Here is a 24539-nt window from a genome sequence, read left to right on the forward strand (position 1 = left end):
GACCTCTATCCAGTGAAAGTGCTGGTGGAAGTGAAGGAAAGAAAGCAAAAAGCAGTGAATAAAAATTAAAAAATATATATATAAAACAACACTAATTTTTTTATCTTTTGTAAGTTATTTTTAAGTTATTGTTACATTATTTTATGTACGTTAAGTTTTTGTATCATTTCCCTTCTCCCTCTTTTCCACCACGAGGTTATGCCTCCACCGTTGTCTATCCTCAAAGGTAAAGTGCAAATAAAACTACATTTTTTTTATCAATTATTATTCTATTATGGTTATTTATACATTTACAACTACAAAATGCACTTTTCAGTATTTTCCTTACTATAGTTATTTTTTTAATGTACTACTTAGCTTTAATTTGAGTGTGTTTTTCATGTTGGAACAAGTTATTTGGTTTTACATGTAATCGTATGGAAAAAAATGATTCACCTTACGACATTTTCATGATACGATCTCAGTTTCGGATCGAATTAATTTCGTATCCTGAGGTACCACTGTATTCATTTTTTAGAACAAATTAATACAGATGATCTCATATGCTAATTCATCATTGAATTATGATGAGTTAGCATAAGTGAAACAGAAAGGAAACAATATAAAAATAAAATAATATGTATTATATGTTATCATAAATTGCATTACTTGTATTATGAAAGTTCATAAACTAAATGTTTATATTTAATATATAATATATATAATTAAATATAATTTGAATGTTAACTAAATATAGATTACATTAACTTTTTATCATTAAATAACTTAAACTACATTTACGAAAATACAGTATTCTAATTATTCTATGCAATTTATCTATAATTTAGCCTCTATTTAAAATATCCAAAATTTATTATAAATTACTTGCATTTATTTTCTTAGACTGTTTAATTGAAAATTTCATTTAATTTCATAATTGAACTGAACACAATCATTACTTACTGATTACATATGCATATGATGTATCATATAACAATACAACAAAACTATTTAAGTCAGGAATCAATCTCTGAAATTCTTCTTTAGCATTGGGAATATCAAAAGGCATATTACAAAATATATATAAAACAGGAAGACGATCTGTAGAACTCAGACAGCTATGTCCAAAATGAATAAGAGCATCTGCTGAAACATGTTCTGCTGCTACTTCATCTACACAACAACTGAAACATTAAATATATATTTTTTTAAATTTATATTTCAAACATTATATTTTAAGTGATAAAATTATAGTAAATAACCTTCCATATGAGGTATCAGCTAAAATATATATGTTACTTTCAGTATTATTCTGAAGAGCTAGAGAAATTTGGCATGAATCTTTCAGCATCTCATCTGGAAATTGAAGAGCTACCTATAAGATAAAAATTATAAAAAATATAATTCTTTATAATTTTTAAAATATTTAAATTCTACTAAAAATAAATGGAAATTTATCTTTGAATACACCAATAAAAACAGAAAAGAAGTTTATAATAATTATGTAATCTAATAGATTATATAAATATAAATACCAACAGAAACTCAATGCTTAGCAAATGAATATCCATACTGCTGTAAATAATTAGGCTATAATTTGGAAATAATAATCAATGAAATATGCCAATTATTTACAGCAGTGTGGGTGTTCATTTGCTAGGAGATTACATCCAATGAATGTAAATATGCCAGAAATCAGAACAAATTATACTTATTGGAAATAGTAAAAAAACAAACATTTTCAATGATTTAAAAATTGTCAAAAACATTTGTTTTTGGAAAAATTTGTGTGTTATTTATTGATGTAAACAAATAAATAACACAGAAACTGGATAACAATGTGAAAGAAAAATGAAAAAAACAAAAAATTATTTAATAAGAAACAAAAGTTTTTAATAACTTTAGTTATCATCAGCAAACATCTCCAACCCGATATATAATTATAGCTACAACCAACAGACTGCCGAAAATCTATCGGGCTAGTTTTATGCTACTTATTAGATAAATTACGTAATCAATTTGGTACTAGAGGTAAGCGTTAGGCGCCATCTCTTATTAATATTAATAATTATAAATAATTTTAATTAATTTAAATAATTTGGAACCGCTGNCGATGGTTAAGTAGTTAGATTATATACGCTGGAAGAGGAGATCGGATCGGAGGTCCGGGTAGCGTAACTGGCAACGCATCTGCACGGTAAGCAGGAGTTGTGGGTTCGAGTCCCGCTCCGGGCCGATTTTTTCTCCCAGCGGTTCCAAATTATTTAAATTAATTAAAATTATTTATAATTATTAATATTAATAAGAGATGGCGCCTAACGCTTACCTCTAGTACCAAATTGATTACGTAATTTATCTAATAAGTAGCATAAAACTAGCCCGATAGATTTTCGGCAGTCTGTTGGTTGTAGTTATCATCAGCAGGTTAAATATTTTTTCTTCTATTTATTAATTTTAACTTTTACATATATAGTTTATACAAGAAAAGCTATTTTGTACAATTACTTTAATGCTTTTTATTTGGAAACTATATTATGCTTTGTGTAACTTGAATTCTTATAAAAAACAATAAAATTATAAAGAAATGATATTCATGTAAGATAAAAAGTTTATATATTCTGTCTTATAATAAATAGCCATTGCAAATTAAATTATAAAAAAATTTTCCAAGTAATTAAAACATTTTAATTATTAAGAGTTTTGTTTGTAAAGTAAAACATCATCTGTAATTTAATAATTTAATTTAATATTTTAAATATAGTTGTTCATGTATAAAACAGACTCCAGACCTTTATTGGATCTCATAGTACAACATGTACAGTAAGAAGTATATTTTCAGATTTATTCTGTCAAAATATTAATGACAGATGGTTGATGTAAAAGAATCAGATCTATTCTAGGAGACCCAAATTTGCATCAAAGTCAAAATCTCAGGAATTTTATTTGGATGATCTGTTCCAGATGTCAGTCATCATCCTTCACCAGCCACTTCCCATTGTGGGCCTGGACAAATCCATGATAGATATGATTATAAGGCATTCTTAATGCCTCATTGTGGAAAAATCAAAATTAGATCAATTATATTAACAGCATAGTTTCAAAATACAGATATATTGTCCTGTTTTATTTCATCAATATATATATAGCAATTAGTTGACAAAATAAACTATGTGCTTAATATATTGTTTCAAAACTGTTTATGCTGTTGATATGTTTTGGATAAAATGTTTGAAAATAATCTTAAAATAATAACAATCTTTTTATTTTTTGTAAGAGCAAATATAAAAGACTTCAATTTAATTAAGCTGTCTTTTCCTACTTTGTTGTTATTTTCTAAAGATATTATTGGTCTTTATATAATTTCATCACATACAATGAAATACAAGAAAATGATAAAAGTTCTATCTGTCTATTATCAAAAATAATGATAAACAATTATCACATTAATTATAAGACAAACTGTCTTTGGTGTTAACAACAAATTTAACTCAAAAACACACTTTTAATCATATATACTGTGAATAATTGTTTAATGCTAAATAACAAAAACGAATTAAAAATAAAAACTTTTAAAATAAAATTAAAAACAATAACATATATAAAATAAAATAAACACAATAAAGAGATAAATACAAAAATTGCATAAATTTCAAACTAGTGGCAACAAAATTATTTTAATGACATAACAAGCATGGTCCAATGCTCTGGGAGAGTTATCATTGGATAATTACAAGGATTACAACTTAAAATGTGTAATATCTCTCAAATAAATGTTAGCCTGGAATCTGTACGAGACTAATGTCCACTTCATTCTGAATAGGCTCATAATTACCATTCGAGCTTCATACTCAACTCTTGTTATTTGCTTCACTTGTGTAATATCTCTTTGATGAGCTATATGAGGGGGTCAATATTCTGGTTTTGGCTCCTATATAACACATATATGCACTACTAGAGTTAATAAACATAGAAACCTTATAAAACTCCAGATATTTCCAATAAAATGAGGTTATCCCTGTCATTAGTTAATAATCTCCACAGATTGGGATTGGGAATATATGGCTAAAACATAATCTTCCTTTCTAAAACTTTTGCTAAGTTCAGATATATGTCTCACGTATATAATAAATATAATTCAATAAATGTTAATTTTGGTTTTATATACAAATTATTGTGACATCGTCATGATACCAGGCTGAAATCTTTAATCATATTTTTTAAATTTACTTAATTTAAAATACATACTCTCTACCTCAAATTAGTAATGTTTTGCCCCTGTACATCATACTTTTCTGGTTAGCAATAGAGTTCTGGTCATCTATCTAACTCCTTTCAGGGGAAAATTTTTGAATTGAAATAACATGACTTTTGGTTTGCATTGAAAGTTTGTATATACTTTCAATGCAAACCAAAAGTCATATTATTAGGGTCTTCTGCCCCTAATCTTTCTATATATATGTCTTGACTTTAATCTATCTAACTCCATTCTTGAGATTAAGGAAGGACAGACAGACAGGCGAATGACAATGGGAATTTATAGATAATTTTTTTCAAATTGCAGCCCAAGACGAAGATATTACAAAATCTTATGCTTAATAAAGTTAAATTTGCTAACAGAATAACTGCATTCAGGACTAAAAACAAATGTTTTTTAAAAATGAAATAAGATTAATATACATTTTTCCTAATGATGTGTTTAATTTTGATCTGCTGATATGATCAGTGGCGGCCTTAGGGGGTGGCGAGCAGGGCAATCGCCCGGAGCCTCGCTTTTGGAGGGGCCTCGTGCAACAACCAAGTAGAAAAAAGTTGATATTTAAAACTTTTTATTTTATCCTTGGCTATTAGTTATAACAATAAAATAAATTTAATTTATAGTACAGTATATATTAATATTAATAAGTGCCTACTATTTCAATTCACATACTTTGCACAAAGGACAAGGGCCTCGCAAAGATCTGCCGCCCAGAGCCTCGCAATGGATAAGGCCGCCGCTGGATATGATTATGATAAAATAATAATGATAGATTATAGGATTTGTATTAAAAGAACTGTAGAAATTGATAAAATCTAAATGCAATGTTAATTTGTTGTGTTGATTAAATATGTTTAATATAAAGGGTGAACCAAAAGTAGGTGGACAATAAATGATAACATTTATTGAGATTACATATACATATGAATTTTGAGACTATATATACAATTATATTTACTAATACAATACAATACAATTTTATCAACACATGTGCTCAAACCATTGTCCATCACAATTTACACATTTTTGAAGTCTATATTTCACCATTTCATGCTTCAACAAACATTTTTGGACAAGTATCTTTGTGCATTAATTTCTTGAAATGCATCTTTAATGTAATTTTTCAACTATAACCATAACCAAGTTAAATATACACAATTGTTATAGTATAACCCTAATAAAAAACCCTATTCCACCTACTGTCCACCTACTTTTGGTTCACCCTGTATGTGAGTTTAATCTTGACTTAATCTTGTTTAATATGTGATGAAAAGTAACACTATATGTCTTCATTTGAATATAATAATGAATATTTTATATAGATAATTAGTACAGTAGAGCCTCGAAAACTCAGCCTAATGTGGACCGAAGGGTGGCCGAGTTTGTGAAAATGCCGGGTTATCGGGAATGGGGTTAAAAAAGGATAAGTATGCGTGTTTCCTCAGAAAATATTGTACTGTACTTGTATGTATTGTTTGCTTGAAAATACAACAGAGAATAAACTGCCCAAATACCCTTAAACAAAGGAAAAGTACGTCCTTTATGAAGGCATAGAGCCTTTACTACATGAAAATGAAAATTAATGAATACACTGTGTACAGTAATTTACCTGATAAGACAGACCTCAGAAAAATACCTTATGAGAGCTTTTATACTTTTATAAAGCTGTCTATAATAAAAATGAATTAACTAAGGATTTTTTTGCCCTGCCAGGGTGTGGCCGAGTTATCCGGAGTGCCGGGTTATCGAGTGCTGAGTTTTTGAGGCTCTACTGTATATACAAAAAATGTAAAGTATTCCAAATATTAAAAAAATCTGTTTTTTAACAGTATAATAAAATTTTTTCTATATATCTTACCTTTTCGAATGCATTGCTTTTTATCCAGTCAATGCATCTATCTATTTCATAGAAAGAATAGATATCGTCATTTGAAATGACCAAATTTTCATTCAAAAAAATTGTTTTCTTTATTATTTCGTCATCATTACTACTAAATACCAAAGCCATTCTGAAAATTTCAAAATTTATCATAAATTATTTCCTAATTAACTGAATTAAAAATATAGAATTATATCAATATTTAAAAATTTGAACTGCACTATTTTATACTATAAAATTAAATTAATTTTTAAATCTACAAGTATAATTACTTTTTCATATTACAAAATATAGCATATTGGTTTTATTGAAATAGCTACAACTACTATTTTAAACTACATACTTTTACTGCAGTTATTCAATAGTAGCTATTATTTCCTTTCTACATTATTTAATTTATGTTCATTATAAATAAAATATTTAAATATTTATTTATGAAAAATTTGATTTTTAAAACAAATAATACTTGAAATGGTAACTTGTATCTCATCCTAAAGCCTGTAATAGTATCTGCCTTTGAACAGTAATGTGCAACTATTCAATGATTACTATTTGAGGGTGGTTATTATCCAAATAAAACTGTTAAATACATATATGGCATATAATAATCCAACAAACATTCTATGCTTTAGTGCAAACTTAACCGTGCTTAAGGAAAACCCAATTAACAACTACCATCAAACCTCTTTCTAGTCCAAATATATACATAATGTACCAAGTAATATTGGTTAATATCTTTGTCTCTTCTTCTTACTTGCCAGAATTCAAATTGTTGCTTTAATAAAGTTGCTTTCAGCAAAATATAAGCAGACAGTGACTTTTGTGTTTGAAATTTAAAAAGTTTTCACCATCTTTTAGGTTTAAAAAGTTTCATCTGGAAACACGTGTATTATTTCAACGCATTATATATTCTTTTATTGTATTTATTTATATTTAGGATTTTTGTTTTTAAAATATCAAATTAATTTAATATGTGCAAAAAATGAGGATCTAGACAGTGATAAAGAAGTTGATGACTATAAGCATGTTGATAATGATACAACAATTTGTACTTCAAAAAATTGCTATAATTGCTGTTGAAAAATATCTATTCTTCAAAACATATTTTTTGATAGTTATTTTTTTTTTTATAAAAGTTTGAGAATCTTTCTTCCTTTTTATACATACTTGAAGATTACTCAGGCATTTTTCTGTAACTCTTTCAATATAAAATTTTATGTGCAGTGAAATATTACTATATTTATGATGTAGACTTTCTTTGAGACCAAAACTGCTTGCTTGATACTAATTAAAATCAACTATTGGTTAATGTAAATTCTTACAGACAATCTCCACAGCTTGAATTTTAATCAATCATTCTAAGTTTATAGGAATTCAATACTATACATTTAAAAAAAGTTTATATTTTGATGAAATATTCCAGAAAACAAAAACACATAAATTACAGCAGGCCTTTCCACGTAGATCCCTTGAAAACAAAACTCAAAGTTTTAGTTTTCCTTATAACTAAACATCTACCAGAACTGCTACCACAATTAATTTACAAATAATATTAAAATTATTAAATTGATTTTTTATGATATTTTTGATTATGAAAATTTAACAAACTAGCACTTTTATATATAAAAAAAAAAACATGTTTATATTTTGACAAAAGGTTCGGCTGAGAGGCCTGTACTGTAGAAACCATTTCAAATTTAAAACATATTTTTTAATTTTATCTACACTTATAGTTAAGGTGCATCTTCAATTTGAGATGCTTCTTAAATTCAAGATATTTTTTATCACTATTCAAAAGTCTGTAATGGAAATCAATATCAATGTGACCTTTTCTATTTATTTTATATTTGGTCCATTAATTATATGCACTGGATATGCCTCACCCAGGATATAGTGAGTTATACCCAATGGTACGCTGGTAAATTTTTAACGACTTCAAAGGTGCAGGGAAAAAATGAGAGGAATAAGAATAGACAGATGTAGAATTTCCAGAAATCCTTTTTTAAAGTATTTTTTCACATCTTTACCTATATGTTAAAAATGTTTTGGAATCCTTTTTAAAATGAAATAATTTTTTCTTATATTGTTTTAAAAAACAAAATAAAACAAGATGTGATACTTTTTTGTGGCATTGCAACAGAAAAAATTTTTCAATGCTGTTTTATAGTAGTGAAGGACTAAAACACCTGTCAAGTATTGTTTTATTGAATTCCATAACATTATTATTATTATGGGTATAAAGGATCTAGGCTGAAGAAAGAAAGAGAGTGAGTGGATTAGAAAGAGAATAAAAGGAGAGGTCTCAGAATCAGAAAGTTTCAAAAATATGTTGACAAATATTTACATAGTAGTTGTAGTTCATTTGGAAGAAGACATCCAAAGGAATATAAGAAAAATTAAAATGTGTAAGGAAAATAACAATAGCATACAGATAACTTGTAATTACGTTTAGCAGACATTGGCATGTAAATTGTGTGTGTACAATCAAAGAAAAAAGAGAAATGGACAAATTAATTGACAAATAATATATAAAAGAAGCATTTTTATCATTTTACACTCAAAAATACTTGAGTGTAATTATTCAAAGTTAATAAAGTATTTGTGTAGAATTCTAGAATTTGTATTGTCAAAAATAATACAAATTCTTAAATATTATCAAGGATATAACTTATTAATCCAAACATCTAGCTTAATAATAAATAATATGGAGAAAGAATATATTTTTAAATTAAATCTCTTCTAATATTAGGAATTTATACTTTATATACAGTACTTTATCCAGATAAAACATAATTTAACACATCAAATTCTTATTAAATTCAATATTAAATAACAACGCGTTAAAATCGTGAAATTTACCTTCCGAAATTCGTAAACACGTGTTTAACGAATTAATAATAAATACAAAATTTTTTCCATCAATTTCCGTATTAAATTCCACATAAAAATTTGATTAAAATAATTAAATATTAATATTAATTTACGTTAAAATTTTAAAAATAAGCGAAATTCATTCTCTGAAATTCTCAAGCACGTGCTTAGCGTACAGTATTATTAAATAACAAAAATAGCTTTTCACATCAGAGGGCGCTGAATCAGTTTCGCTTTTTAAAATTTTGATCGTCTGTTTTGGGTAGGAATTGTTTTTGGTGAATTTATGTTTTTTTTTTTCGCTTATGACTTAATTTAATGATTATAAACGGATTATGGATCGTAAAAGGAAACGAATACGCATGGATTTAATCGATTGTGCTTCTTTCTCGTCGTCTGAAGAGGGATCTGTTGCCCTGACGAATCCTCAGTCAGTTTCTAAGACGTCTAAAGATCCAAATAGGGGAATGTATCCAAGGTCAACGCGTAAAAGTTCATTTGCAACAACTTTCATGTCACCGAATAAAACACAGGACACAACAAACAATATTAATTTGAATCAAAACACGTGCAATTTTATGACTGGTAGAGAATTTTACAATAAAATCGCTTCTAAAGCTAATGACGCCAAAAGGAAAAGATCTTCGAGATCTTCTCCACAAAAAAACACTCTCTTATCATATTTTCAGCCTACTGAGAAAGTAGAACGGGAACATAGCCCAGTGAAGAATGTTCCCAAACGTGACAACGACGACGTTGTTGTTGATACTACTGGAAATTCTGGAGAAAATCATCATTCAATTGAAATCTGTGATGATGATGATGATGATTTATGGGATAATTTTTCTTTAAATGTTAAAAACGATTGTGATTTAGAACCTGTTGATGGCGATGATGATTTTAATGATATTTATGGAATGTTAGGTACGGATAATTTGTGCGAAGAAGAAGGAACTAACTATTTTGAACTTCTGCCGACTCACATATTTGAGTTAATATTATGTCAGTTGCCTTTTATTGACTTAATAATAATCTGTAAAAGAGTTTCAAAGCATTGGAATGAAGTGATTAGTAATAGCAAGGTAAATAATAAAATTTTCTTGAATATATTTGTAAGAAAATGCAGTCTCTCCTTGACGTATGATGGGGTTTTGTTCTGAAGAAATGCATTGTAAATTGAAAATGAAGATTAAAAAAAAAAAAAATAGCCTATATGTACAAAGTTATATGGTACAGTACATAACATGAGTTTGGGCTATCATTGATTGCACTAGCCCAGTGTTTTTCAACCTTTTTCATTGAGTGGCACCCCTGATTGAAAAATAAAAAATCGTGACACCCTTGACCAGCGGCGGATCTGAATAAGGGGGCTAATGAGCCAGATAAACTTTTTGCGAAAACGAATATTACGCGCAATGCTGGGGTGGGGTCCGGGGAGGGAGTCCCTTCCTGGGAAGAAAACTTTTAAAAATTGACAATTTGAAGTAGCATTTTAATGCAAAAAAAACAACGTTTCTACGTGTTTAAAATCAAAATTTAAGTCCACTGAATTTTGTCGAAATACCTACATGTAAAATAATAGTCTCTATTGTTTTTTAAATTTAGTTTTATTATCAAATATATCATCATTTTATATTAATATTTTGTTGATAAACAATTTTTGTTAAGTTTTTTTATACTATTTTGATGCATATATAAAATAATTATTTCATTACTTTTTTCTTATTTTTTTCATATCAATTTAAAAAAATTAAATTAAAAAAATGATAATAAATTGCTTATTTGTCATCATTGCTTTTGAATACTATGAAAGTACTGTAATATGCATCTACATTGTGCACGCTTTTCAAAGTGCAATGCAACGCTTTTTAAAGTATATACAAGACACAAGTGTCCATGTCGTTCTTCTCTGCTGGTTGGCCTGGTACTGGGACTGGGAATGTGAAGGCCAAGTAATGTGGTTTGGGCGAACTCGTGCGTACACGTAGTGTTGAACATTACATTAACATGCGATTAGTCATCGTTTCTTTGCTTACTAGATATCTCGTAGCAAAGTAGAACTGACAATGAGTTATCTTGAACTACACTTAAGTAAATTTCCAAAAAAATGACTAAAGGCTCTAAACTTTGCGACACCCCAATTGTGGCGCCGTGGCACCCCGGTTGAAAAACACTGCACTAGCCCAAACTCACAAACAATTGCCATAACTGTCATGCTTAGATATTAAATTTTTCATTGAGACACAGTGGGGTGTTTTGTAGACATAATGGGTATACTGTAAAACACAAGGTTTGAGATGTTTATATCTATATAAAAAAGTCACAAGAAAGATCATTAATGCATTAATAGAGCAGCTAGAATTCAAATTCTAATTATTTTTCCATGTATGCACTTCACTTGCATTGCTTGTATGTGCGAAATGTATGTTGAAACATCATAAGTTGAGGAGTGTCTGTATTCTATCTTGTTTTTTGTGTGTGAAAATAAATCATATACTACAATATTAATGATTATTTTTTATTTTTGATTAAAAATTGTGTTTTTTATGAAAATAAAAAAATTTAATCATTGATATTGCAAGCTATGTAATTTGTATACAGATGCATAATAAGAAATCTGGTTAAATATAACTTATTTCTAATTATATGTTGAATAATTAAACTTACAATTCATCATTATAGTTCATACCATGGAAGAAAAGATATTTTCAAATTAAAAGTGGAAAATGTGATGAAGTTAAAAAGGAAATTGAAGATAAATGCATTAAATTTGAAATGGGCAGTGTTTCTAATTGTCTTCCAGGTTTAATTAAGTGAGTATATATGAAAAATAATTTTAATAACCAGAAAATTTCTTGAAAATCATTTAATATGATTCTATATTTATTTTTAGATATTAATTTTTTTGTAGTATTTTTGCAATTCTGAGCTTAATATGGTACTACTGAATAGAAAAGTGGGATTTAAGCTATTGCAATCTGCTGGATAATAATTTCAGGCTCAACATAGTTAAGACAAACAGTAAATAATACAGTTAAAACAAAAATAATATTTTATGGCTTTCTTTAAAATTTTGCCTTAATGAATAATTAAATAAGTTGGTTATTATTAGAAATATAATTAATAATTACCATAATGACAATTTTACTGCTTAGTTCAAGAAATCAAATTTTTTTTTTTTAGTTTTAGACTTGTGGCGAGGAACCCAAATATTCACAAAAATAATTTTGGTTTTCCAAACTAAGCTGTAAAATTATTGTTATTAAAATGGTGCCAAGTTCATTCAACTTTTGTATGGATTAATCTATATATATAACCCATTCATTTCGTGTCCGTCCTGTAACCGTTTCATAACGGACACTAGAGGCGCCCCTATCGTGTGTCATATTTCNACAGGGTTTTTTATCTGATTGCCGGTGAAGCAGTAAACCGTTTATCGGCAATGCAATCCCTAATCGACGATCACAGCATACCCACTCACTCATATCTGCGTTACGTAATTTATGCACAACTTTGAAGTTAATCGTTAAGTGTTAAAAACTGCACATTAAAAGTTTATCTATATATATAACCCATTCAACTGTCCGTCTGTCCCGTAACCGTTTGATAACGGACACTAGAGGCGCCCCTATCGTGTGTCATATTTAAAACATTCAAATTAAATTAACAATTTTAATTATTATTTAAATGAACAATATAAATTATTATTATTCATTTGGCCAATAAATTATTATTTGGTCAATATAACAATATAAATAATTCATTATATTTGTAATAGGAATTTATTATTGTCACGGAATGCATGTAATGTTAACTAGGGGACGAGTAATGAAAAACCGGATAGGTTTGAATCACTACGTAAGACGATAAAGTTTGAAATAGTTAATTAATTAATTAAGGTAATATAAGGTAAAATCAAGGTTTACAAGCGAAGGTAAATAAACAAATTAAACTATTATAAAGTATTTATAGAATGTTTAATAGATACAAATATAGATCCGTATAACGCGATTGGGACGGTAAGATTTACCCTCTAATAAAGGGAATCTCTCTGTGCGAACAATAAATGTCTAATGAACCATCCCTGTACGTGCAACCCTTCCCGAGATATAGCCCTCCGAATATTATTCTACGGGTCACATGACCGCCTGTTTGCCAGATTTACCCTGCGAATGAGTGGGTCGGCGACCCCCCCGAGTGTGGGCGAGCGCGCGTTAATTTTTTTTCGCGCAGTAGGCTCCCTTTTGACCACGATGTCACGTGACCGGAAATGACGTAGGCAAATTTTCACGGGCTTATATCTCGTGAAGGGTCGGGAGTAGAGGTATGGTTCCTTTGACTTTATTGTTCGCACAGAGGGGCTACATTTTGGAGGGTTGCCACCCCTTCATTCAGAGGGTAAATCTTACCATTGGGACTTTAACGGAACTGTAGAGCATACTGATAGGAACAAAAAAGTCAAAGGAACCGTGCCTCATGAAAATTTGTAAATAACGCCCACTAGGGGGCGTCCCGGGCTACTAGTTAATAACTATTTAACTTGTTATAGTGATGTTTTCACATAGAGAATTTTGTTGTATGCACTGAGTTTAAATAGTTTGAATCAACTTTTTTATTAATATTCATTAAAAGTAGTTAGCTTATTCTGTTAAATATGATGGAAACAAAAGATTATATGATAAAAATATTACTGTGCTAAATCTCAAATTTGTTGAAATATTTATGTATTTTTGAACTTTTGTGAAACTTTTTATATTTTTAAAACATGACATGAATTAATTTATATATAGTATAAGCACTTACTGATTCCAAAACTAATGTTTACTAACAAAGGCATTTTATCACTTGAATATTTTCAATAGTTAAAACTTCTGTAGACTTGAACATTAGACAAATTTTAGCTATCAAAACACAATAAGAACTTGAAAGAATACATCAGGAGTATTCCAAGAGAGAGAAATTTACATTATCAGAATAACTCAGAAATTTACACCAGTGTTCTGCAAATGTGCTTTGAGTGTTCCATGAAAAAAGATTTTAAAGTTTTTATCAAAATTTTTTTCTAATATACTACAACATAATGACAATTCCATGATTCTATTTTATTCAATACATTAAAGTTTATTAGTTTATTGCTTAATTGCTTCCTGAGAATGGTAAACATGGAATTGCTTATAAATTTTTGAATATATTGATGCTAATGTTTCATGTAATAAAAAGTACGAGGATGGTTTTTTCAAGCTCCGATGGTTTATAAAACAAAGACAAGTATAAATAACAAAATGGATTTATTACCGAAAGTTAGGTACAAATATGGTTACTTTTCGACATAATCACCATGAAGATTGAGGAATTTGTCATATCTGTGGACAAGCTTTTCCATCTCTTGTCATAGAATGTTGCCGCCAGTTAATTGAGATGGCCTTAACAACATTGTTTTGAAGATCGTCATTAGTCTCAAACCTCTGTCCTGCTAGCCATGTTTTCAGTTCAGGAAAGAGGTGGAAGTCTTCACACATTAAAAAGTTTTAAGCTGGATGGAAGTCTGTAAGGTGGAAGTCTTCACCACCTTTAAACACCCAGCATATAACCCTGATTTAGTGCCGAGCAACTTCCACCTCTTTCCTGAATAGGAAAAGTGGCTAGGAGGGCAGAGGTTCAAGACTAATGATGATCTTCAAAAAACATTAGGGCCCATTTCAAGTCATTGGCGGCAACATTCTATGACAAGAGGATTGTAAAGTACTATATTTTATCTGACCGCTCTACAACGATTCTTGTACCGGAAAGAGCCGTTACCTAACGGGTACTTTACGCGGGTTTGCGTTTATTGTTGCCAGGCCTGGACTTTTCGCGTGCACCGGAGTAAATTAAGGACCGGAGTAAATAAGTAGTAAAAAACAAATAAAAATGTTTAATAAACGTTCTAGAAGTAACTATGTACAATATTTACAACAAATCAACAAATTTATTCAAGTAAAATCAATCACAGTCAACCCGACAAAACTCAATCTAATTCTAACTTAGAACTATTCCCCTTGGAATTCCGACAAAATCAATCCTTAACTTAGATTCAAAATTTCTTATAACTACAAATCCTAACCGTCACCTCAATTATACTATGAACCTTTTTCTCAACTCAAGACTTTAACTCAAGACTCAAGACTCAACCCCCTTATTTGTGGATTGAGGATAGACAAATATCCTCAATCCACAAATCAAATACTGCAATCGCCTTGGACTATTTTCCTATTGGACACCTCTCGTTCACTGCTACTAAGCACACCAATGCTTGTTCTTTGCAGGAGCTCACCTCTGCTGTCTTCACTTGAGCTACGCTTTTTATAGTCTGAGGTGACGTCACAGTTTCTAAGTGAGACACTCCCCTCATTTACATACTTACATGTAACATTAACTTTTCTCTTGCTTATCTGGTAGCTTAATTCCTGACAATACTTTGTTAACCTTTTACAGTATTTTGTTTAACAATTATCGGGATGTTTCCTTCTTTTTAAGGTTTAACAAGTTCCTACGTTTGTGGGGTCTTTACCCCCTTCAGTGCGGACTTACTATCTGCCGCTCGGGCGTGCACGTGAGTGCGAGTGTTAGCTATGGTGCTTTGTTTTTTCGTCAGTGAGTTGGTTTTATCTTCTCTTTTTACTTTTCTAAGGTGACGGGTGAGGAAACCTTCGTCCTAACTAAACATAAGCCCCAAACAAAAATATAATAAAAGCAAAATAAAAGTAAATAAAAATAACGCTCGGACTTGGTTCTTTACACCATGAAAAGTTCATCCACAGATATGACAAATGCCTCAATCTTCACAGTGATTATGTCAAAAAGTAACCATGCTTTTACCTAACTTTTGGTAATAAATTCATTTTGTTATTTACACTTGTCTTCGTTTTACGGACCATTGGAGCTTGAAAAAAACAGCCTACGTTTATGAATAGTATTCCAAAACTTCAGGAAGGTTGAGAACCCCTGATCTATATCAATATTTTTCACCTTTTTTTGTCTCATGGTCCCATTGGAACTTGCTTGTTAAATCTCGTAAATATGATTGAAATGAAAGATTACATAGCCCTCATTTGGAAAGTTACATTTTTATTAGATATTGAGCAAGAATTGGATTGTGAACTCTGAAATGATAACTGAAACTAGAGGATAATAGAACTGATAATGTTCATTTTCAAGTCAATAAGTATAAATTTTTTCTTGAGGAAACTTTCATCATTTAAAATAAAAAAAAATGTCAATTTTATAGAATTTTAAACAAAAAGCTAAAAAACCAAAAATTAATTTAAAAGCTAGGGGAAAAGTTTTACATATTTTTTTTAATTATGGTAAATATAAATCTTAAATATTATTTATATATAATAGTCAAATAGTTTTCTAATGTACTCTATTTTACTAAAGCAATTAATTTTCAATACTTACCATTGCAAATCTGAAATCTGATATAATATTTTGCCATTTTGTAAGAAACTATAATGCCTGGAATCTGATTATTCTCTTTTCTATTATCAGTGGTACAAAATGGATATATCTCATTGATAAATATGTCACTATTCTGTCATGTTTTTTTTTCAAGCCCATTACTACATTTGACTTCATGCTGTATATGAAAATCAAAACCAAAACTATTTTTCCAGGATGAAAAAATTTAGGCAAGATCAAACACTCATGCTGTAGTGTCCACTGGACACTTGTAATGCATTAAAATGTCTGCTTGGACATTTTAATGCATTACACTGTCTGGATGGCCAAGGTGGTTAAGGCATTACCCTATCAATCTGGGAAACCTAGAATCAAATCTAGAAAGTTGAAAAATCAGAAATTTTTCAATGGGAGGCCAGGTAGTGAGAGACAGAGTCAGACATATCAGGACAGACCATGTCCTGATATGTCTGGCTCTGTCTCTCACTACCTGGCCTCCCATTGTGGGCCTTCCCAAACCCATAATGGGTGTGATTAAAAGGTCCTCTTAGTATCCACTGGTCAGAAAGAGTAAAAAAAAAGTGTATTAACATTACAATTATCTATTCATGAATCTTAATCATCCACAAGATTGACCAACCACTAATCAAAAACAATTTTGAAAAGTTTATCTTTTGTTAGATTGACTATAAATATACAATTTATTGAATTCTATAATAAGGTAATTCAAAACCAAATCATTATTAAAAGTCCTGTGAATCCTTTTTATGATAGCAGTGGTTTATTCAAATTCTTAATATCTTTCAATGAATTTGAATTGAACACAAAGATTTTGTTCTACTATTAATTTTGAAAATATAAATAACTACATATTAAATATAGATTAATGGTTAGTTTGTCAGATTTATATTACTATTATTAATTTGTATTTTTTTTTTTGCAGGTATATGAAAACTTTTAATCATATTCCTTCATCAGATATGTTAAATAATTTAAAGCAACATGAAAAATATAATTGGGCTGAAGATTTGTTAATGGAAAGAGTTCCTGAATGTTTTAATAATAATAAGGTACAAAATAGCTTAAAAAATAAGATATAATTTTTATTTTATCTTTCAATAGTTGTAGCTACTAATAAAATTTTAAAACTTTTTGAAGGAACTAAATCCATGGTGTGTTGTGACTGCCTTAATTATTACTTCTAAAACTATATGGGATATTTATAACATTTTAAAAGTGTTATTAAACTGCAAGTCACAATGTCCAGTTCCAGATGTACTAGAATGTTTATATTGCATTGGAACATTTCTGTTTTATTTTAAACTTGCTTATAAAATTAACCATGGGTAAGTAAGATTTATTTAATTGTATAATTCAATGATTTTTTATAGAATAAAATTTAACTACAGTAATACCTCGACTTACGCAAACCCGGAGTTACGCGATTTTCAAATCTCGTCGATTCATCTTTTGTTTGAGTGCCACGCAACCCTTGATTACTCACTCCCCCCCACACTATTGTTCAGCTTACATCTTCGGATGTGTCGCGCTGCATCGAACAAAAAAAAAAAAACTATCTTTGGAATGTAAAGTTAACATTGGGTATGTTCGTAAAGTCGAACGAGTTAAACGAGAATGAAGTCATCGTTATTCCTATTTCGTTAGACTTTTCGAACGATTCGTTACTAACGCGTTTAACTCGTTTGACTTTACGAACGTACCCATTATTAAAGACTTCGATACAAAAATGAAAATTTGTGAATTGGCAAAGAAGTTTGATCTACCGGAATTGTCGGTCAGAACAATTATAAAAGGCAAAGAAAAAATTCTCGAAGCTGTGAAAAATGCTCAATCTTTAAATTCAAGCATCATTCGTAAACGTCACAGTATTATCGCTGAGATGGAAACAATGTTAAAATTATGGCGTAATAATCAAGTAAATGTGAAAAATTGTAAAATAATATAGGCCTAATTTGTTATACATATGTATTATCTAAGATTTTATTAAACATTTTTTTCTAAATTATTGTTTTCTTTAGTCTCCGGCCCCAATTAAAAATTATTTGTATGTATTTATATGCGAAATTATACCCCGAGTTACGCAAATTCGACTTACGCAGTTACTGCTCGGTCCCACCTATCGCGTAAGTTGGGGTATTACTGTATAAATTTCTCTTAATTATATAAATAGGTGTAATTTATATATCTAATTATATAACAGATATAATATTATGAAACAATTTAATGAAATTTGTTGATTTGAATATATTATTGATTACATTATAAGCAGAATACTATAAATGAAACATTCCAATAAAAAATAAAGATATAATTATCCCTAAATCATAAATTATATCATTCTATATTACAAATATTCCAGTAATTTACACTTGGTTGTTCAAATATAAGACTTGTGTTTGAATTTTAAGAAAAATCCTGAGAATCCAAATAATTACTATTACTTGATATCTTCCCTTTAATAGTATATTCTTTGTAGTAAATATATATTTAATTCATAGTAATTCAAGAATTGCAATATTAACAATATCCAAAATATACTGTATTTCATTGGAATTAATATTCCTTTCCAGTTTTACAAGAGAAAAATTATTTGAAAATCTATGTAAAATAACTATATTAAAATAATTATTGCTATTTACTTATAAATGATATAATTCAAAATAGATAAATAAAATCATTTAAGCGTATTCTATATGAACTTGAGATCATGAGCTTAAAATAATTTGGATTTCATCGATATATATTTACATGTTTTTCTTAAATAATTATATATACTATTCTTATGCAATTCATATTACATAAAGAAGATCAATCATATCACAGTTTTATCATAGTTGTTCATATCAAAATTTAAAAGAAATTTTTTATACCTGTAATGTGTAAATTTGTCTACTTTACTAATATATTTTGTAAATATTATTAATTAACTGATATAAAAATATAGTGAGTCCTTGTGAGAACCTTTTCTGACAGATGAATAGTTTCTTATAATGAGAGATCATTCTAAAAAGGTTTTGCTTATGTATAAATTGACAATTAAGTTTTATTGAAAGAAATTAGTTATATGTGATTGTGTTTGGTTTTTGTGTAATATTTTAAGAATTTCTTTTTATACACTGTACAAATTATCATATTTTTAGTGTCAAAAAAGTTAATAGCACTTAATAAGCTTTTATTGGTTTGGTCAGAATCAGTGCTATCTTCAGATTTTTTTATATTTCAGCTGTTCATTCAGAGCAATTTGTCATAAAATCATCTACATTAAGAAAGTTTTCATATGAACAGTGAATATCAGTGACATTGTTTATTAGCATATGGAACAAATTACTGTATGTTTGTGGAATGACCAGCATGTTGCATAAAAACAGGGGAGACCAGCATGCCAGAAACCCCGGGGTTATTGACATGCCATCAAACTGTGACTAAAATATAAAATTAATCAGATCTAACAAAACTAGTTGTTAAACGTTAAATAAAACATTCTTTCCAGTACAATAAAATAATAACATTGTAAAATGACCCTTAAAATCAGGAAGAGAATTTTCCTTTACAAGACAATAAAACAATTAATGATTTATTGACAATGAGTCAATGTCAATAAGTCGTTAATTGTTTAATAAGTTGGACCATCTATCCCAACCTTAAAAATAACACCTTCCTCAAATTTCACACAAAGCAGATGTTAATTGATGTAAGCTGAGATAATTTACAGCAAGTTTCTTAAATTTAATATGTTTATTTTTGCATTATTAAATCAAATAACAATTAAAATACACAAAAAAAAAGCACTTTCAGTATTCCAAAAGTATTTTACATTGTTAGAAAGAAGATAAAATGAAGAAATTAAACATATAATTGTAGTTGTTCTTTCAAACACCATAACCGTGTATTTCTATTAATAGGACTTATTATACTGGTGTGTAGAATTATAGCAACACAGTCACACAGATTAAAATTGGTTTATTTATGATTACCAATTTACCAATTTTAATCTGTGTGACTGTGTTGCTATAATTCTACACACCAGTATAATAAGTCCTATTAATAGAAATACACGGTTATGGTGTTTGAAAGAACAATTTGATTAAATTAGGACATTGATGCAGATTAAATATAATTGTAGTTTTTGATGTAATGCTGAGTTTTATAGTTTTAGAATAAAGCCTCATTCGTTTTATGTGACAATGCATTTGTTTTTGTTTTTTTTTTTAATGCACCCTCTACAGAGGGATATATAACCTCATTTAAATCAGCATTCCAGTTTTTATCATATGAAAATATCTGATTTTATGGTCTCCCTTGGGTAGACTGGCATGGCAGTCATTCTGAAAAATACTGTAGCAGTTTCTGTTTAAGTGTTATCATTAACTTGAATTTCTTTAGTTTCTGTGGGATCAAACTTTATAAAATAATTTTGAATAGTTTCAGTTACATTAAAAATTGTCGGAACGAATTCATATTTATATTTCTTACTAGACTCTACATATACATGAGTCCATATCTTCTATCCCTTCATATGCTTATATTAGAGGCATTAACAAGTCTATGGCGGAACCGTCCTTATTTTTATTTGAGGCTACTGTCCGCCAATTTTTATGAATTGTGTGTGCTATTGCTAGAGGAATTTTTAACTTTTTTACATTTATTGGGGGACTGTAGCCTCAAATAAAAGGACGGTTCCGCCGTAGACTTGTTAATGCCTCTACAATAAGCATGTGAAGGGATAGAAGATATGGACTCATGTATATGTATAGTCTAGTAAGAAATATAAATTTGAATAGTTTCAGGTTTGACTGATTTGATTGACAATGTATTTAATGACAACACAAATGTTGATATCTGTCTTTGTGCTATTTTTAATGCTAGCCAGTGTTTTCTACAAGTTATTTACAATAATAATAATTAAAATTACAAATGATATCCATGTCCAAACGTTGTGCAATTGATGTGCTTTTTGAAAAAAACTCGGTGTTTGAAAGTTGTAGATTATAATGAGCAGGGCAATTATCTAAAATTAGCAAAATGTTTTTCTGTTTTTAGTTTTCATTATTATACTTTGGTGTGGTTTACTGTATTGAAGTATCAGGGTTAGCAAGGCAAGTACATTTTCTGGTATGTCTTGGGTAGCAGCTACTGTATGCTATATAAATGCATACTTAATTTAAATTTAAAAAAAATGTTTTTGATGATTTTAAGTTATAATGTATTTGTATCTAAGTGTTCTATTTTGATTCTATTTCATTTGTATTTAAATTGAAAAATTCTATTTGTGTTTGATTTTAGTCATTTGACTTTCGTAATTTGATGCTCAAATATTTTTGTCTGAAAATGATAGAAATGAAAGCTGTCAAAACAAAAGTTAGCGAAGACACTAAATAAGCAAAAANTAGCCACGATTATTATTATAAAAATTTTTGTTAGGCTTAGCATTAACAAAAATTCAATGTGAAATGACATGCAACAGAGAAAAATTTCAACATGGGATAGGTTAATATATTTTTTCGTACACAATAAGTTATCTGAACAACCCTAGTCCCCAATTGATTCAGATAAACAATGCTCTACTGTATAAGTAATAATAATAAAACACAACAAACTGAGGAGATTAATGTACCCTACTCAAATTACTGATAATTTGAGTAGACTATTGATAAAGTTTATAAATAGGCTCCATTATTTTTTCAGCTTTCAGTTTTTAACTTTGAGGGTAAAGATTATTATAAAATTTACTTAGTATAATAATATACAAACCTGAATATTAACATCATAGTCAGAAGGCCCATGTATTGATCCATAAAGGCCAAATCCTACCACAAAAATTCTCCGATCTGCCATAAACCTTAAATATTCATCATTATCATTTTTTACTATGTAATTAAAATGTAATTGTTAATCTGTTAAAAATGATTTATCTAAATATTATAATTCATTAAATTTAAATTTACCTTATCCTATCACTGGTTCCACTATATCCCCATCGACTCTCAGTCTGTTGGAAACGACACACAGTTTGCTCTTTTCCTGTAATGCAGCACCTGGGCACATCTGGGAAGCTGACAGCTGGCTTTGGATTAACAGTGAAATAGAGAAACAGCGAAACCACTTCCCTATCAGTTAATATGCCAGATTGAGCAGCACCACCAGCAAATTCTTCTACAGTCATTAAAGGAAATCGAATGAGAGACAAAGCACGTCCTAATGTCATTCTTTCATTGTCTGGATTTATTAAAAGATTCTGACGAATACATTCTTGTTCAGCCCACCTGAAATATTAATTTACTTTAGATTTATTCTAAAGTTGCCCATAAAAATTTTAAACTTAAATTATTTTAAGAACAATATAAAATCATATGAAGACAATGTATAACATGTTAAGAAAACTTGTTAATGAAAAGGAGAGTTGTTATTGTTATAATTTGAAACTATTCCTTTCCAAATTTTAAACTTCTTTCTGTACAGGAAATAAAATCTTACATAACACTGTTTTAAAAAACAAATATTAAACTTTAGAAAATAACATAAGATGTCAAAATAATTGAAATTCTAAACAATTACTAAAATTTTAGTTTACTATGTATTAAACTTAAAATATTCGATATCTAAACCAGAAATTGTTAGCTAGAAATAGACTTATTTATAGAACAACTCCCCCATTTCTCACCTCAGGGAAAGTCATAAAACAGTTGGGTGCTAATGACTTTGTGATAGGGAAAAAGTTCTACACGTAGAAACTTCGAAAGAAGGGATTTGGCCTGTACCGTCCGCGGGCCGCATAAACATTGATAGGGGGCCGTATGTGGCCCGCGGGCCGCAGGTTGTGCACCCCTGGNATTAACTTTTGGCAAATTTTGTTAATGTTTTCTCTCATTCTCTCTCTCTTTGAAAAAGATTGGCTTTGATCTCATACATGGCAACATTGATTCATCTGTCCAGACGAATGGAAGGTTACTCCATCTGATCAATAAAAATTCCTTTACAAATTTAGTTTATTTTTCAACATCCATAAAAGAAACTTTACAGTGCTTACTTATCATCCATAATTTACTGGCTTTAGTTCATGCAACATTGGAAATATAGTATGCTTTAAAGTTCACTACATTCTGCAAAATTTGATGAAGTAAACTGCAAGAAATCTCAAACTCCCATATTGTGTGGATTTCTGAGTGATATTCAAGAAACATTCTTTAAAATGCACAAAACTTATTTCTGTAGTCATTGTTGTTGATCTTCCTCTCCTTGCTTCTGATTGACAGACCCAGTCTCTTGGCATAAAATGTCATGGAATCTTGTTTGGAATGGGGTAATGTTTGAAATCCTTCACTGGATATATTTTGTAATTTCATGTAATTTAATGTCTACGTATTTCAACATAATTATTTTAAAATAGGAGACATAATTATATCCTACTCTGTATCTGAGATGTTTATATAATGTACAGTACATACATAAAGTAACTTGCAAAATTATCTAAATTTAACAGTTTTCCATATATGCATATATGGAAAATTATATGCATTCTAATTTAAATATTTGTTTTGTGTTTTCATTTCTTTACAAACATTTATATCATTTACATTTAATACACTGAAATTTTGATATAGACAAAGTTGACAGTAAACAAAATAGTGAGGTATGAATGGCATTAAAATCAAAATTACTGGATGTAAAAGTGGTGAATCATAAAAAGTGGAAATCATTAAATGTCTTAAATATTTACAAATAAAAGAACATCAAGAATATCTTTGAAAGATATTTATAGATTTGAAATAATACTTTGTAAAAGAAAATATCTTTTAAATTTAAATTAATGCTTATAGAGCTAATTCTCTATTTCTCTCTTTTTAATTTCTGGTCTTTTAATTATTACTTTATTCATTCTTAAAATCTTATTCTGAATAGATATTACAGTTTATTTTACTTAAAATCTTATCAATGTAAAATGAAATAAGTTATTACAATTCTTTTTATTCTGAAGAATAAAATATATATGTTTATTTTTTGAATAAAATTTTTAGAAATAAAAGTTTGAGCCTATAATAATGTAGTATATCTCTAAATTGTATATTAAATATCATTTTAAATTAAATTTAATAT

At 28.8% G+C, this 24539-nt stretch overlaps 2 protein-coding genes across 4 annotated transcripts in view; one reads left to right on the top strand and one right to left on the bottom strand.

The window, feature by feature from the left end:
• Window positions 1-9093, bottom strand: part of LOC111617837 (2-(3-amino-3-carboxypropyl)histidine synthase subunit 2-like) — a 16702-nt gene extending 7609 nt beyond the window's left edge. For 2 of the 3 annotated variants that reach the window (XM_023359152.1, XM_023359150.1), the window contains exons 1-4: window positions 8973-9093; window positions 6093-6243; window positions 1242-1354; window positions 943-1163 (exon numbers count right to left, since the gene is read on the bottom strand). In XM_023359152.1, coding sequence (XP_023214920.1) covers window positions 943-1163; window positions 1242-1354; window positions 6093-6242 — 484 coding nt within the window. In that variant the 5' untranslated portion in view covers window position 6243; window positions 8973-9093. Of the gene's footprint in view, window positions 1-942; window positions 1164-1241; window positions 1355-6092; window positions 6244-8886; window positions 8907-8972 lie in introns of those variants that run through there. The other variant, XM_023359151.1, reaches the window with a different exon arrangement.
• Window positions 9094-9218: 125 nt separating this feature from the next.
• Window positions 9219-24539, top strand: part of LOC111617840 (F-box DNA helicase 1-like) — a 26413-nt gene continuing 11092 nt past the window's right edge. Inside the window, exons 1-4 of the mRNA XM_023359156.1 lie at window positions 9219-10066; window positions 11667-11797; window positions 17368-17494; window positions 17583-17770. Of these exons, the coding sequence (XP_023214924.1) occupies window positions 9320-10066; window positions 11667-11797; window positions 17368-17494; window positions 17583-17770 (1193 nt within the window). The 5' untranslated portion in view covers window positions 9219-9319. The remainder of the gene's footprint in view (window positions 10067-11666; window positions 11798-17367; window positions 17495-17582; window positions 17771-24539) is intronic.

This window comes from Centruroides sculpturatus, unplaced genomic scaffold (genome assembly GCF_000671375.1).
Source record: "Centruroides sculpturatus isolate CEXI.00-Female unplaced genomic scaffold, Cexi_2.0 scaffold104, whole genome shotgun sequence".
Lineage (NCBI taxonomy): Eukaryota > Metazoa > Arthropoda > Arachnida > Scorpiones > Buthidae > Centruroides > Centruroides sculpturatus.